The sequence below is a fragment of the Poromitra crassiceps genome (genome assembly GCF_964638095.1).
Source record: "Poromitra crassiceps genome assembly, contig: HAP1_SCAFFOLD_233, whole genome shotgun sequence".
Lineage (NCBI taxonomy): Eukaryota > Metazoa > Chordata > Actinopteri > Beryciformes > Melamphaidae > Poromitra > Poromitra crassiceps.
Window position 1 is genome coordinate 217405 of NW_028152159.1, and position 13826 is coordinate 231230.

Sequence of the window (13826 nt, forward strand, 5' to 3'; positions counted from 1 at the left end):
AAAAAAAAACTTTTTTTGCAATTCCATCGCAGGCCACACAGGGGGCCGTATGTTGCCCATGTGTGCTTTATAGTAAGGTTCAGTCATAACTCATTTATAATTAAGCCCATAGTTAATGAACTAATCATGTACAAAACACACACACAGTCACATATTTTATATACTGTATATGTTGTAAGCCTAATTTTTGCCATCACCGCTGCTTTTTACATGTATGGGATAATACAGGCTAATATACAAGGTGTCCCAAGCTCTGAGTCATTATAAACTCAATTAGCTACAGAAGCTAATGTTCACATTCAGTCCTTGTATATTTCTCTCATGTGTTCATCATTCCTTTCCTCCTCTGTGTGTGTGTGATTGAGAAATGAGATGCAGGTGGTGTTCATCCTAATTGGCCTGGTCAGGTGTCAGATTGCTGCTGGCTGATTGGCTGGTGGAGAGCATTTAAGCCAGCTGATGCCATCCTGACGCCCCTTGCTCTCCTCATTCCCAACGATGATGGCTGCTGTGCTGACTGCTGTGTTCTGTCAGGTAGGAACTGTGTGTAGACCTACTTTAGTAGTTCTGCAGAACTTTATTAAGATGTGTCTTTATCTTGGTAGACCTGTGCAGTCTAAACTGTAAATAGTTACCTTCCAGATCTACACTTTTGTACACTGTAAATAACACTTACCCAAGTAGCAGAAAGTAGGGGGAGAAGCCCTTTAGTTTTTTGTAACATTTTCTGATGTTTATTTTGTAGGAGCTTATAGGTAAGAGCTGTGTCTCTTATTTAATCCATCATTTTCTTTTCTTAGGTAAATTTAAGGTTGGGGATTAGTTTGGTTAGTTGTGTTGGGGCCATGCTGTGCTCTGAAACTAAACCTGCTACTCGTGAACTTGTGATGGTGGTTTGGCTGATCATCCTTGGGAGTGGGAAGAGTGGGGGCACTTTTGTGTTGCGGTCCGGTTCCCCGAGGCCGGTTCCTAACATAATTGGGTGCTCGTCTGCTTTTCTCATTCGTCAGCACGTCGTGTGTGTGTATATATATATTTTATGTTTGTCTGGTGGGCAGTCTTTGTGCAGGTGGTAAATGGTGTTAGTCAAGGTGCCTTTGCATGGAGCTGAGGAAGCTCATGGTGGTAAAGCTGGTGGAGATGTTTGTTGGAGGAGGAGCCGGTCAGAGGGGACCAGTAAGACTGAGGAGGGGCGTGACAAGGCAGGGCCGTCAGTAGCACCGTTTCTCCGCTTTCTGTGTAGACTATGCTACCCTACAAGAGTCTCCGTACATAGACTTGCCTGTGAGTCTGACTTTTTTTTTACCGAGCTTTCGGCCAGAGTGGCGCTGTTGAGCGCTCTGACGGCTGAGAGCTCTAACCTGGAAAAAATATCACCAGCACAGACTTCAGATGAAAAGAGGCATTTATGAGCAGCGTCGAGCTTTCTTACCCCGACGTCGAGAAGCGATGAACCCTTCTCAATATGTGGCTTTGAAATGTTTCTGTGACACTTGTAAATACGTCTGTATCACTGATTTAGATGGCTTGGGAGTCAGAGTCACAGGCAAGTCTATGTACGGAGACTCTTGTAGGGTAGCATAGTCTACACAGAAAGAGGAGAAACTGTGCTACTGACGGCCCTGCCTTGTCACGCCCCTCCTCAGTCTTACTGGTCCCCTCTGACCGGCTCCTCCTCCAACAAACATCTCCACCAGCTTTACCACCATGAGCTTCCTCAGCTCCATGCAAAGCCACCTTGACTAACACCATTTACCACCTGCACAAAGACTGCCCACCAGACAAACATAAAATATACACACACACTCACGACGTGCTGACGAATGAGGAAAGCAGACGAGCACCCAATTATGTTAGGAACCGGCCTCAGGGAATGGGACCGCAACACAAAAGTGCCCCCACTCTTCCCACTCCCAAGGATGATCAGCCAAACCACCATCACAAGTTCACAAGTAGCAGGTTTAGTTTCAGAGCACAGCATGGCCCCAACACAACTAACCAATCAAACTAATCCCCAACCTTAAATTTACCTAAGAAAAGAAAATGATGGATTAAATAAGAGACACAGCTCTTACCTATAAGCTCCTACAAAATAAACATCAGAAAATGTTACAAAAAACTAAAGGGCTTTCCCCCTACTTTCTGCTACTTGGGTAAGTGTTATTTACAGTGTACAAAAGTGTAGATCTGGAAGGTAACTATTTACAGTTTAGACTGCACAGGTCTACCAAGATAAAGACACATCTTAATAAAGTTCTGCAGAACTACTAAAGTAGGTCTACACACAGTTCCTACCTGACAGAACACAGCAGTCAGCACAGCAGCCATCATCGTTGGGAATGAGGAGAGCAAGGGACGACAGGATGGCATCAGCTGGCTTAAATGCTCTCCACCAGCCAATCAGCCAGCAGCAATCTGACACCTGACCAGGCCAATTAGGATGAACACCACCTGCATCTCATTTCTCAATCACACACACACAGAGGAGGAAAGGAATGATGAACACATGAGAGAAATATACAAGGACTGAATGTGAACATTAGCTTCTGTAGCTAATTGAGTTTATAATGACTCAGAGCTTGGGACACTTTGTATATTAGCCTGTATTATCCCATACATGTAAAAAGCAGCTGTGATGGCAAAAATTAGGCTTACAACATATACAGTATATAAAATATGTGACTGTGTGTGTGTTTTGTACATGATTAGTTCATTAACTATGGGCTTAATTATAAATGAGTTCTGACTGAACGTTACTATAAAGCACACATGGGCAACATACAGCCCCCCTGTGTGGCGGGTATGTGTTAGAGGGTACACACAGGAAAATACTGTCACAGAGGACTAAGAGATGATTTACCATCTATAGCATACAGAGAGGAAGCAAATTGTTGCATTTCTGATCAACTGTCACATTAAAATATCAATGACAGATGAATAGATCTGGGGGCCGGGGCTATTTTTCTAAAAAAAAATATATATATATATATATATATATTTTTTTTTAAATACCGAGGTCATGACCTCAGTGTCCTCAATGGTAGCTACGGGCCTGGCTGCTAGCTGTTTGTGAATTAGCTGTGGAAGCTACAGTACATTGGCTGTCCATGTGAATTAGCGGCGTGAGATAGCTTTGAGCACGTCGGAACGTTTCCAGCACATTCCGTCACAACCCGTTCTAAACGCAAGGTAACTCACTCAATCCCAAACTATTTTATTTCATTTCAGTTAATTTAAGAGTAAATGCTGTTTTAACTGCTGCAGTTTGCACAGTAACAACACATTGAAATTCCGTTGGTCTTATATATATATATATGTATAAACCCTGTGGCCTTACTGGGCGCCCCAAACACTGTTTTGCGTCCAGCCTGCTCACGGAATCGGTGAGAACATGCACTTTTACAAAAATGATTGTCATTTATTTTCTACTTTATTGCCTTAAAGTGTGTGCACTTGTTGAATGATTGGTTGTTTGTATAGCTATTTTGTTACAAAGAGGAGTTAATTATTTTACAATGATATATTTCAATTTATTTTGCACTTTATGTAAAACACTGTTACTGCACCTTAGGTACAGATAACTTGTTTAGAGATGTAATGTTTATTACAAATGCAATATGATGTGATGTACAACAAATGTGAACCAGACACAGTATTGCATAATTGTTTCCTTTTATTTTACGCTTCATGGTAATGCAAATTACATGATGAAAACTACATGTATTATAGAACAGAGAGTAGATATGATGCTGTAGAACAGACAGTAGATACAGTACATTGATACTCATGATACCTCTCTGACCCTGACAGGTCAGGTTTTTTTGTTTGTTCTTCTTAAATCGATCTCTTCGTGACCTTGATGGCGAGCCTTCCCACCTGGATCTAGAGCGAGGACCATTATCCCAGGATACCCCCCATCCCGTGTCGTGATCACTGAACAGGTCCTGCTGCACTCTGCGGTGTGGGAGGCCGATTGCTGCAAACACCCCACACTCAGGCTACTCATTCACATTTCCCCCTTTCACAATCATCTCCCCCGGATACACACACACCCCTTTCCCCTGGACTTTGAACTCACACTTACCTCTCGACGCGTTTTCTTTTCGTTTTGGACTGGATCGTACGGGCTTACCTCTTCCCTTCCCTGGAACTGTGAATTAGTTAGTGGAGTGGCAGTATACACTACTGCAGAAGAGGGGTCGTTTTGGTATTTATTTTATTAGTTATGCCTCCGCCGGCGAAGCCAGGCCGAAGGCATTATGGATCCGGGTTGTCCGTCCGTACGGATGTCCGTCCGTCCGTCCGTACGGATGTTTGTTAACGCCATATCTGAGGAACGCCTTGACGGAATTTCATCAGATTCGCCTTAAACATTCACTTAGGCTCAAGGATGATCTGATTAGATTTTGGTGGTCAAAGGTCAAAGGTCAAGGTCACTATGACCTCTCGAACGCCATTTTCAAGCTTGTTAACGCGATATCTGAGGAACGCCTGGACGGAATTTCATCAGATTCGCCTTAAACATTCACTTAGGCTCAAGGATGATCTGATTAGATTTTGGTGGTCAAAGGTCAAAGGTCAAGGTCACTGTGACCTCTCGAACGCCATTTTCAAGCTTGTTAACGCGATATCTGAGGAACGCCTGGACGGAATTTCATCAGATTCACCTTAAACATTCACTTAGGCTCAAGGATGATCTGATTAGATTTTGGTGGTCAAAGGTCAAGGTCACTGTGACCTCTCGAACGCCATTTTCAAGCTTGTTAACGCGATATCTGAGGAACGCCTGGACGGAATTTCATCAGATTCGCCTTAAACATTCACTTAGGCTCAAGGATGATCTGATTAGATTTTGGTGGTCAAAGGTCAAAGGTCAAGGTCACTGTGACCTCTCGAACGCCATTTTCAAGCTTGTTAACGCGATATCTGAGGAACGCCTGGACGGGATTTCATCAGATTCGCCTTAAACATTCACTTAGGCTCAAGGATGATCTGATTTGATTTTGGTGGTCAAAGGTCAAAGGTCAAGGTCACTGTGACCTCTCGAACGCCATTTTCAAGCTTGTTAACGCGATATCTGAGGAATGCCTGGACGGAATTTCATCAGATTCACCTTAAACATTCACTTAGGCTCAAGGATGATCTGTTTAGATTTTGGTGGTCAAAGGTCAAAGGTCAAGGTCACTGACCTCTCAAACGCCATTTTCAAGCTTGTTAATGCGATATCTGAGGAACGCCTGGACGGAATTTCATCAGATTCGCCTTAAACATTCACTTAGGCTCAAGGATGAACTGATTCCATTTTGGTTATCAAAGGTCAAAGGTCAAGGTCACAGTGACCTAACAAATGCCATTTTCAAGCTCGGTAACGCCATATCTCAGTAACACATTGACTAAATTTCTTCACATTTGGCTCAAATATCCAATTCTGCACAGAAACGCCTTGATGCAATTTCTTCCTATTTGGCTCCAACATCCACTTGGACTCAAGAATGAACTAATGGCGGAGGCATAAGTCCGCGTTGCGGTCGTTCTAGTTTTGAAATGTATTGATTTGATTGATCTGAATTGAATTGAATTGAACTGAATTTAAAGGTTGAAACTGATAATTCGGGTTAAAGGGTGCACCCGAGATTGAATAACTGGGAAAAAGATTCAACTCAAAAGTGATCACTATTCTGATATCAACACGCTGTGATATTTTTGTCATTGTCTTATTGTTGTTTTTGGTACCAACCATTGTTCATTCTTTATTCTTCCAATACTAAAGAAGCCGGCATATTACACATTTAATTCTTGATCTCTGAGTCTCATTTAAACATTCACTGTGCTCCAGTAGCCGAACCCAGAACCTTCTGGTCCATTCTATTTCTATAAGTGATAGTATTGTTTCTCAATTATCGTAGTAGGTGTTACATGTGCATACATGTATGTTGCATCTCCAATGCTCTGTGATGTCCATATGCAATAAACTTAACCTTAACTCCATCACATACACCACACTCAATTTCACCACCACAAGACTGTATGGGTTGTGGCAGCTGCTGCGGTAGAGGGCCAATCACACGCCGCATTAAATTGAACGCTCGCTGTAATTGGCTGTGAGCAAAACCATACAAATACGATTTTTTTCTAGATCAGTTTACAAAAAAATTATGGAATGCAGGTATCATATGACTGGAGATGTTTAGATCATATTTGGTACTAGTACTACTGGGTTATTTTGGTCGATATCCAGCCCTAGTCCTTCCACCCCAGGTGGGGCCACAGAAGCTTCAATGTGTTGATGTTTTGACTAGCGTTGCCGTCTGTGTGTTCCTGTCTGCCCCCTCCCTCCCAGGTGTTCCTGTTTGCCCCCCTCCCTCCCAGGTGTTCCTGTCTGCCCCCCTCCCTCCCTCCCAGGTGTTCCTGTCTGCCCCCCTCCCTCCCAGGTGGCCGAGGAGACGTCAGTGGTGCTGAGGAAGCTGGGCTACTCGTGCGAGACGGATGACTGTATAGACTGAACCACAAGTTTGTTTAATGCATCATATACATACAATTTAATGGAGCGGCCCAAACGGGGGGCAAGGAACAAACTATTAACAAATTATTAAGGCTCAAATGCACGTGGGATGCTTTTATATCTCATTAATAACAACACTTTATAACGTCGGTTTGGATAGGTCGGACCACCCTGTTCAACTATGGTATATATCTTTAAAGGTTACAGTTACGGCTGAAAATGACAACGGAGATAAACAATAAACAGCTTTGCCGATTTCAATTCAAGCAATTCAAATCAATCGGCAGTTGTCTAACTGGAAGTGACTGTCGTTGGCACAACGATTGATTGAACGGTGATTCGGTCTATAAACGTCACGCGCTCCGCTCCTCGTACCTGTTTGAATCCATCCCTCATCTTTCCTCTCCCTTCCTTCCCGATCACAGCGGCTGTTTCCAGAGAAGCTGTCGAGCTGCCAGCTGTGTCTGCAGTAATCAAGGTGGTGAAGCGCCCGTGTGTGCGCCTCCCTCTGGCCACCATCACCACCGCGGTCATCGTCATCCTGGCTGTTTTCATCCTGGTAAGACGACTCCGCTTCCACCACTTTGAGCCGCTGGTAGAATGCCATCACATGCTCTGCTATTTATAGAGGTACTGCAATTCATAGCTGAAATAGCAAACTTCAAAGCCTGCTGTCCAGTGGCTGTATGTCAATCAAATCCTTTGATCCTTTTACTCCCCCTTAGTGCTTCATCAAGCCAGATTTGACATGTTCCAGTGATAGTCCTGACCGCCATGCAAATAGCGTACACAATGATAAAATGTCAAAATTGTCATCTTCAAGAGTAGCATTCATACATTATCATCAACTATCAACTCATTATCATCAACTATTTAAATAACAACACAGAGACATTTTATTAGCTCATGACTTTATTGGGAAACATTGTGCAAAACGTGTGTTTTCTCACCTCTTCTCAGTTCTCAGTTTCCTGGTCTGGACTGAGGAGGCGAAACGGAGGCAGATGGGTCCAACCCATGGTCCAACCTCACTTGTAGACGGGGAGCAGTGGAACATGCCAAGTGTGGTTGAGTGGGGAGGGGGGGGGTGTTAATTGATTACAGTTTTTCACAATTGCTTAAACACATTTCCTGATAGACTACCTCACTTTCTCAAAACCCGAAACACAAATCTCAAAACTCACACACAAAATGCAAAATCCTACACTTCTCTTGCAAAAGCACACTTTGCCCTCAAAACCGTGTTAACTGTTCACTAAATGGTATTTTCTTTTCAAATGACAAACACATCATATGAGTAGACATTTCTAAGCACCCATTGAACACTGGTGTGCAGAATGGAAAACACTATGAATGCTTTATCAGTAGAATTATGCCTTTGCATGTTCAGTTTCAGGTTGTGCACATTTTGTCTAATGTGTTTAAACAATTGTGAAAATCTGTAAAACCACTTTTTGAGGGGTTAACACTTTCAGTGCCACGGCCCTTGGGCAAAAGGTTGCTTGCTGTGCCACATAGGCCGCAATGCATTTTAAAACAGTCATATAATTTTTTTAATAATTACTATGTAAACACTGAACACGCACAAATAACGATGAGACTCTCTTCTATCACCTGCAAAAAAAAGTTTATTGATCCCATTTTCCGTTCTTTAGTTATGAGCCGGAGAAGATAGCTTGGTTGAACGAAAAACATACCTTTTTTTCTACGAGCTGAGATAATGAGCCTTTTGTGAAATTAAACATTTCAAGCACATCTCTGACTCTGAAGCGAATTTTCTGATGTCTGGGTCTGTCTGGGTGAAGTGTATGCTGCTCTGCTGCTCTCCGTGCTCCCCCCCCCCCCCCCCCCCCTCAACTGCACACGCCTCCTGGGTGTGTCTTATGTGTCTGGTGGCTCTCAGTCTCTGCTGAGTTTGCTGCGCACACACAGTGAATGGTGCGCGACATTCAGCTTTTTGGTTCCGCGTGTGTTTGTCACGGGCTGGCATGCTTCCAGTTCGGAATAATAATGCTGATTATGTGAATGTGCTGTTGCAGCGTACATGGAAGTGCTCAGTTGTGACAGCGGATGCTGCTGCTGGGGGCACAGCTGGCGTTGTGCTCGTTTATGGAGGCACGTCGATGCATACGGACGGATGCGATGCGATTTCCTCATTTTGCCCAGTGACTATTTCTGTGTGTTTGGCTCCTTTTTCTCTGATCAGGAGAGTGCTGTCGCCACCTAATGGGTTTGTAAAATAGGTTATCGACCTCCAATAGCTACAATATTGTTAGAGGCGACGTAAGAAGCTTAGATCGACACCCCCCCGTCAAAAAAACAATTTGGAGTTATGACGCCATTTGGCGTCGCTGGCACTGTACGGTAAATTTCTAATGACGCCATATGGCGTCGCTGGCACTGAACGTGTTAAACTACTTGGAGTCATTATAAATGATTAAGTTTGACGTATGGGAAAGTCAATGTAATAATAGTTGTGTTGAAGGGGACAAGTGGGGAAGTTTTGAATAGTGATCTGTTTAATTTATTAACAAATTCACTGCCAGCCGTTATTTTTTTACTGTAGGTAGCTTCTGCCAAGTTTTTTTTTTGAGGATTCTGGCTCATCTTTCAACAGCCGAGGATTATTTTCTGCTAAGATTTTGTGAACACAAAATATCTCAAAAGAACTAATAGAATGTGTGCTTTCTCTGTCTAAAAGAGTTAGTTTGTAGAGTTAGTAGTTATGTAGGCATTAGCACTTGAATACAGCATGGTTTCAGCGTCTGAAAATTTAAGCTGAGATAAATGGCTTTTTGTGAAATTCGATAGAACAGTCACTTTAACCATTCATTTTTGGCATCAGTAAGACGTCAGACATCTAAACAATAGTTTTGAACAGTAATTTCCTCCATAACAGCAGGAAACCCCCCTCTCCTTCAAACTCCTCCCTCCGTGTGTGTGTTCTCCTCCTGCCTCCCTGGCTCTGCAGCGGGCGTGTCACAAGCGAGTTTCTGCTGCTGCTGCTGCTGCTGCCTGTCTGCTGGCGGCCGCTCTTTGGGCGAGTCTGGATGGGCTCGCTCGTTTCTTGGGGTTTCGGTTGAGAGCTTTGATGAAGCTTTTGCGATTCTGGTCTTATTTATGCTGCGTGTTTCAAAGTGTGTTGCACCCATAATCTATTATGCAAATTTGCAATCCCCCACCGCCAGCTCCCTGCGCGAAAGCGAAAGCGAAAGCGTTTTCGCCAATCCATTTTCATGAGAATGGCTTCCTCACGCGGTTGTTTTTGCTTGGCTTTCTCTCGTCTGGAGAGCACTGTCGCCACTTAGTGGGTCGGTAAAATAGATTATACACATTCAATACCTCCCATATTTTAATAGGAGATGTAAAAGGGGTTGATCGACGTCCCACCGTCAAAAAAAAAAAAAAAAAAATTTGGACGAGATATCTCGTCATTGGCAGTCAACCGTTGGTTTCTGCTTGACGAGATATCTCGTCCACGGCAGTGAACATGTTAAGGACAATAAACCCTTTTCGCGTCATTTGTTGGGGAAAGCCATAACAAAACTGCCTAGAGATCCATTGTAAGTTACACAGGCCATAGGGGTTAAGGCGGAGGACCTCTCCTCTGCAGGCTCAATCCCTGCAGAGATGGTAGATTGAGAACAGGGTGAGAGGAAGGAGGCGGGGAGATAGATGGCAGAGGAGGGAGGGGAGAGTGAACACCTGCTGTCCTCCCTCTAACCCGTCCACCACCAGCAAGTCACAGTAATGTTATCTGTATGGACAAGAAACGATTCCTGGCATTCATTGCCATGGTGTTAAACTGTGCTGCTAGTATGACTGGGAAGACGGAGAGGACTGAAATGGTGGTTGACGCTGCAAAGAGATTTCTGGATGTGGTTGATGTATCTGGAGCAGAGATAGATAAAATACTGAGAGATGCATTTGTGCAAACTCAGGCGTCTGCATCTAAGTGATATGGAAAGTAATTATGAATCGGAGTACTTTGGGTGGACAGTGTTTTCTACTGTAGCTTACAGTAGGTTGACAGATACTAGCTAGTCCGACTGGTCACACAGCCAGCGCTCTGTCCTCGCTGCTCGTTAAATATTTCCAAATAGCCGTTATTCTGATAAACTGGTCACATATTTGGAATGTTACGTTGTCATCTGAAAAAATATTGAAACTTTAAAACAGTTTGTTTTTTTGCTTGAAAGGGTTCTTTTTGGAAAGTCTAAAAATTATTACGTAGACGAAAGATGATTACAAAATTACGTTATGCGGAAGTGGAACACATAGGTTGGATTAGAATTCTGTGTGTGTGTGTGTGTGTGTGCGCACATATTCAAGTCTGCGTATTATGCTAAATCAACTTGGACCCCCGGCGGGAAATGGAAGACTGGCGGCAATTAGAATACAGGCGCTTATTGGAAGAATTACGATATATATATATATATGGTATATATGTATATATACCGTAATTCTAGCTAGCTAGCACAAGTCACATTGATGCATTTTTGGCAAGACTCAGATTTGAACCTGAGAAAAAAAAAGTCTATGCAATGTGAATAAAAGGGACATAAGACCATCTGTTGCAATGAAAACAACATTGAAGGATTATGAAGTTGCCATTATCAGTGTTTTTGGTGAATTCTGTTTTTAATTTGGTGTTTTGTTGTTGCTTAAAGGAGTATGCAGAGTTCCAGTACAGGCGGAGACACAGGCAAAGGAGGCGAGGTGACATGTCGAGTCTGCGTAGCAACACTCCTGACCCTGATGACCCTAGCGAGAGCACCTTAGATATTTCACTGCATTTTTCACCACATCTCACCACCAGTGTTTAACCTTTCATGAACTCGATGTTTGTTGAAGAATGGTTTTTAATTTACTGATGATAAGAGATGCTGCACCATAACAATATTTTAAATGATTTCCTTTGAAAAATGTATTAAACGCTCGCCCGCCAGTGCTTTCTCACCTTGGTTTGTTTTACAAAAAGGAAACTTAGAACATTTTTGGCCAGCGCAGCGCAGGCCCGAGCCAATCTGCCTGCTGCACGCGAAGGGATCTAAAATATTATGCACAAGCTTGCCACAACATGGTCTCCAAAGTTCCCAGTCATGCTTACAACTCGTTCTAGTTGTGAGATATATATATACCCCCCTTCTAAAAATGTGCTTTAGACTTAAGGGGCCCTATTCTCCCACAGGCCTTCGGCGCTAAAACGGGCCTTAAACGCAAAAAAACGTGCCTTGCGCCTGTTTTGGGACGATATCAATATGGCTTTAGGCTGCCAAATGCGCTTTAGGCCGAATGGGCGTGGCGCAGTCCCAGAATGGGCCAAAGTGGGCGTGTCGGCGCTAAATACCGGCGTACTCCTATCTTCCGACCTGCCGTTAATTTAGCGCCTTGCGCCTTTGAAAAGCAGGCCTATTCAGTGGGCCAGTCCCTCCCCTCTCTCCTCTGTCACCCTTTTCTGTGTCACTCTCTCCCTCTCTCCTACTGACAGGAGCAGGCATTGGTGTGCGTTTACCAGTTTATTGTGAAATAAATCCTTCCGCGTTGAGTTACTGTCACAAGCCTGTGTGACAACGCTTCCAGCCTGGGTAAAACAACTCCGTCCGTACCGCTTTGAGGCTGCAGGCAGTCTGACAGGCACAATACGACTGTCTCTCTCTGACTGCCTGTGAATGCCCCAGCATGCAATTGGGTACTACATTTCGCTACTAAATAGCAACCAAATGAGGCGAAATAGATATAAAAGGTCGATCTAAAATAATGTGTAATGGTAACACAGCCTGCAATTGTAGAACATTTCAATATTGGACCAAATAAATCATCGAAATTAAAACACCACCCTAAGTGAAACATATATGTCCTCCTGGGCCTATATATATCCTTTGTCGATTTAACGTCATTTAGATAAGTGTCAGCGGAACGCGCTTCAGAACGCGCATGTGCTATACTGTGATGTCCGCTCCAATAACTTGGCCCAACTTCACATTTAGTTTTACAATAAAAACACATTTATGCAATGACTTTACATAATGTAGGGTATATTTATGTGCATCATTCTACCTGCAGCAGGGGAGAGAAAACGATATCGTTCTGAACAAACTTTCACCAATATAAAATTAATCTCATCATATAGGGATAGGCTATATTTTTGTAGCTGATGCCTTTAGAACATTATTTTCACTTTGATCTTGCTATAGTGTAGCGTATTTACATGCTTGCAGTATTGAAACTGCAGTTAGATTGGTTTGAGAAGCATAATAATATGGAATAATAGCCTATAATGCAGACAGACAGACTGGATGAAGGGAGGGGGGGGGGGCAGAGCGTTTGGCTTTCGTCTGGTTTTGCGGGATCACTGGAATTGGAGCTAAAAAGGCAAGCGTGCAATTCGTTTATTGCAGTTATCCAATGAGCATGACGGTGCATAATTTTACGCTTAAAAGGCGTGGTTGTAATGGTTGAGGCTGCGTCTAGCGCCAGCACGACGATATCAAGTGCGCTTGTCCACGCCCACTGATTTGAGCTGCGCCAGGCGTTCGGCCTAGAAACAGCGCCGATGCAACGATAGGGACCAAGGTGTTAATTCATATAGTCAAATTGTATTTTTTTATTTTGGCCAACATTGAAATATTCCACAATTGCACGGTGTGGTAAAAATAAATATCATTATTATCTACTGTTACTGAGCTAATTAGGTAGGGCTAGCTCTTTCAGGTTTTAGCAGTGAACAGGATGGGGTGTCGGTCAGGACACAGAATGACGATGAGGAGACATAACTTCTTGGTTGAACAGTACTGCGATCCAGTATTTATTGTTGTGACATGTAGTATTATCATTAGTCTGAAATAACACAAATAAACCACAATTAGGCACTTAGATCTTCAGGGCTACAGAATATAAAATACAGTGAAATTAAAGCTATATATTTCCCCATATTACGAAATTAAACCAAGACCCATTTACAGTAAACATAAAATATAACAATAAGCATTGTAATGCTCCTTTCACCATAACATAAAGCTGCATACAGCCGAGTAAGTTACTATAGTCGACTCTTAACAGAAATAAACCAATTTAACCTTATGTATGGTTAATAAGATCACGGAGGGCAATGTCGACGCCCTGTGGCCAAACAAGGTACTGCTAATGGCGTCCGCACACAATGGAGTTGAGCACACATTCCCCCCATACATAGGAATGCTATCTACTTAACAATTACAGCAGCAGAAATAAACACTTCAACTTAAGCACAGATCACAATAAACTGAATACTCCAGTCAATTAGCTACCAGATAAGCATTGTGACAATTGCAACGGAAATATC

General features: G+C 43.1%; 1 protein-coding gene across 6 annotated transcripts in view; it reads left to right on the forward strand.

Moving 5' to 3' along the window:
* LOC310770812 (PDZ domain-containing protein 2-like) overlaps positions 1-13826 on the forward strand; it is a 53493-nt gene that overhangs the window by 38689 nt on the left and 978 nt on the right. The window contains exons 4-7 of one of the 6 annotated variants that reach the window (XM_083663523.1): positions 6341-6510; positions 6928-7061; positions 7463-7569; positions 11173-11221. In XM_083663523.1, the coding sequence (XP_083519649.1) occupies positions 6341-6503 (163 nt within the window). In that variant the 3' untranslated portion in view covers positions 6504-6510; positions 6928-7061; positions 7463-7569; positions 11173-11221. Of the gene's footprint in view, positions 1-3810; positions 4143-6340; positions 6511-6927; positions 7062-7462; positions 7570-11172; positions 11222-13826 lie in introns of those variants that run through there. The other 5 variants (XM_083663522.1, XM_083663525.1, XM_083663524.1 and 2 more) reach the window with 5 other exon arrangements.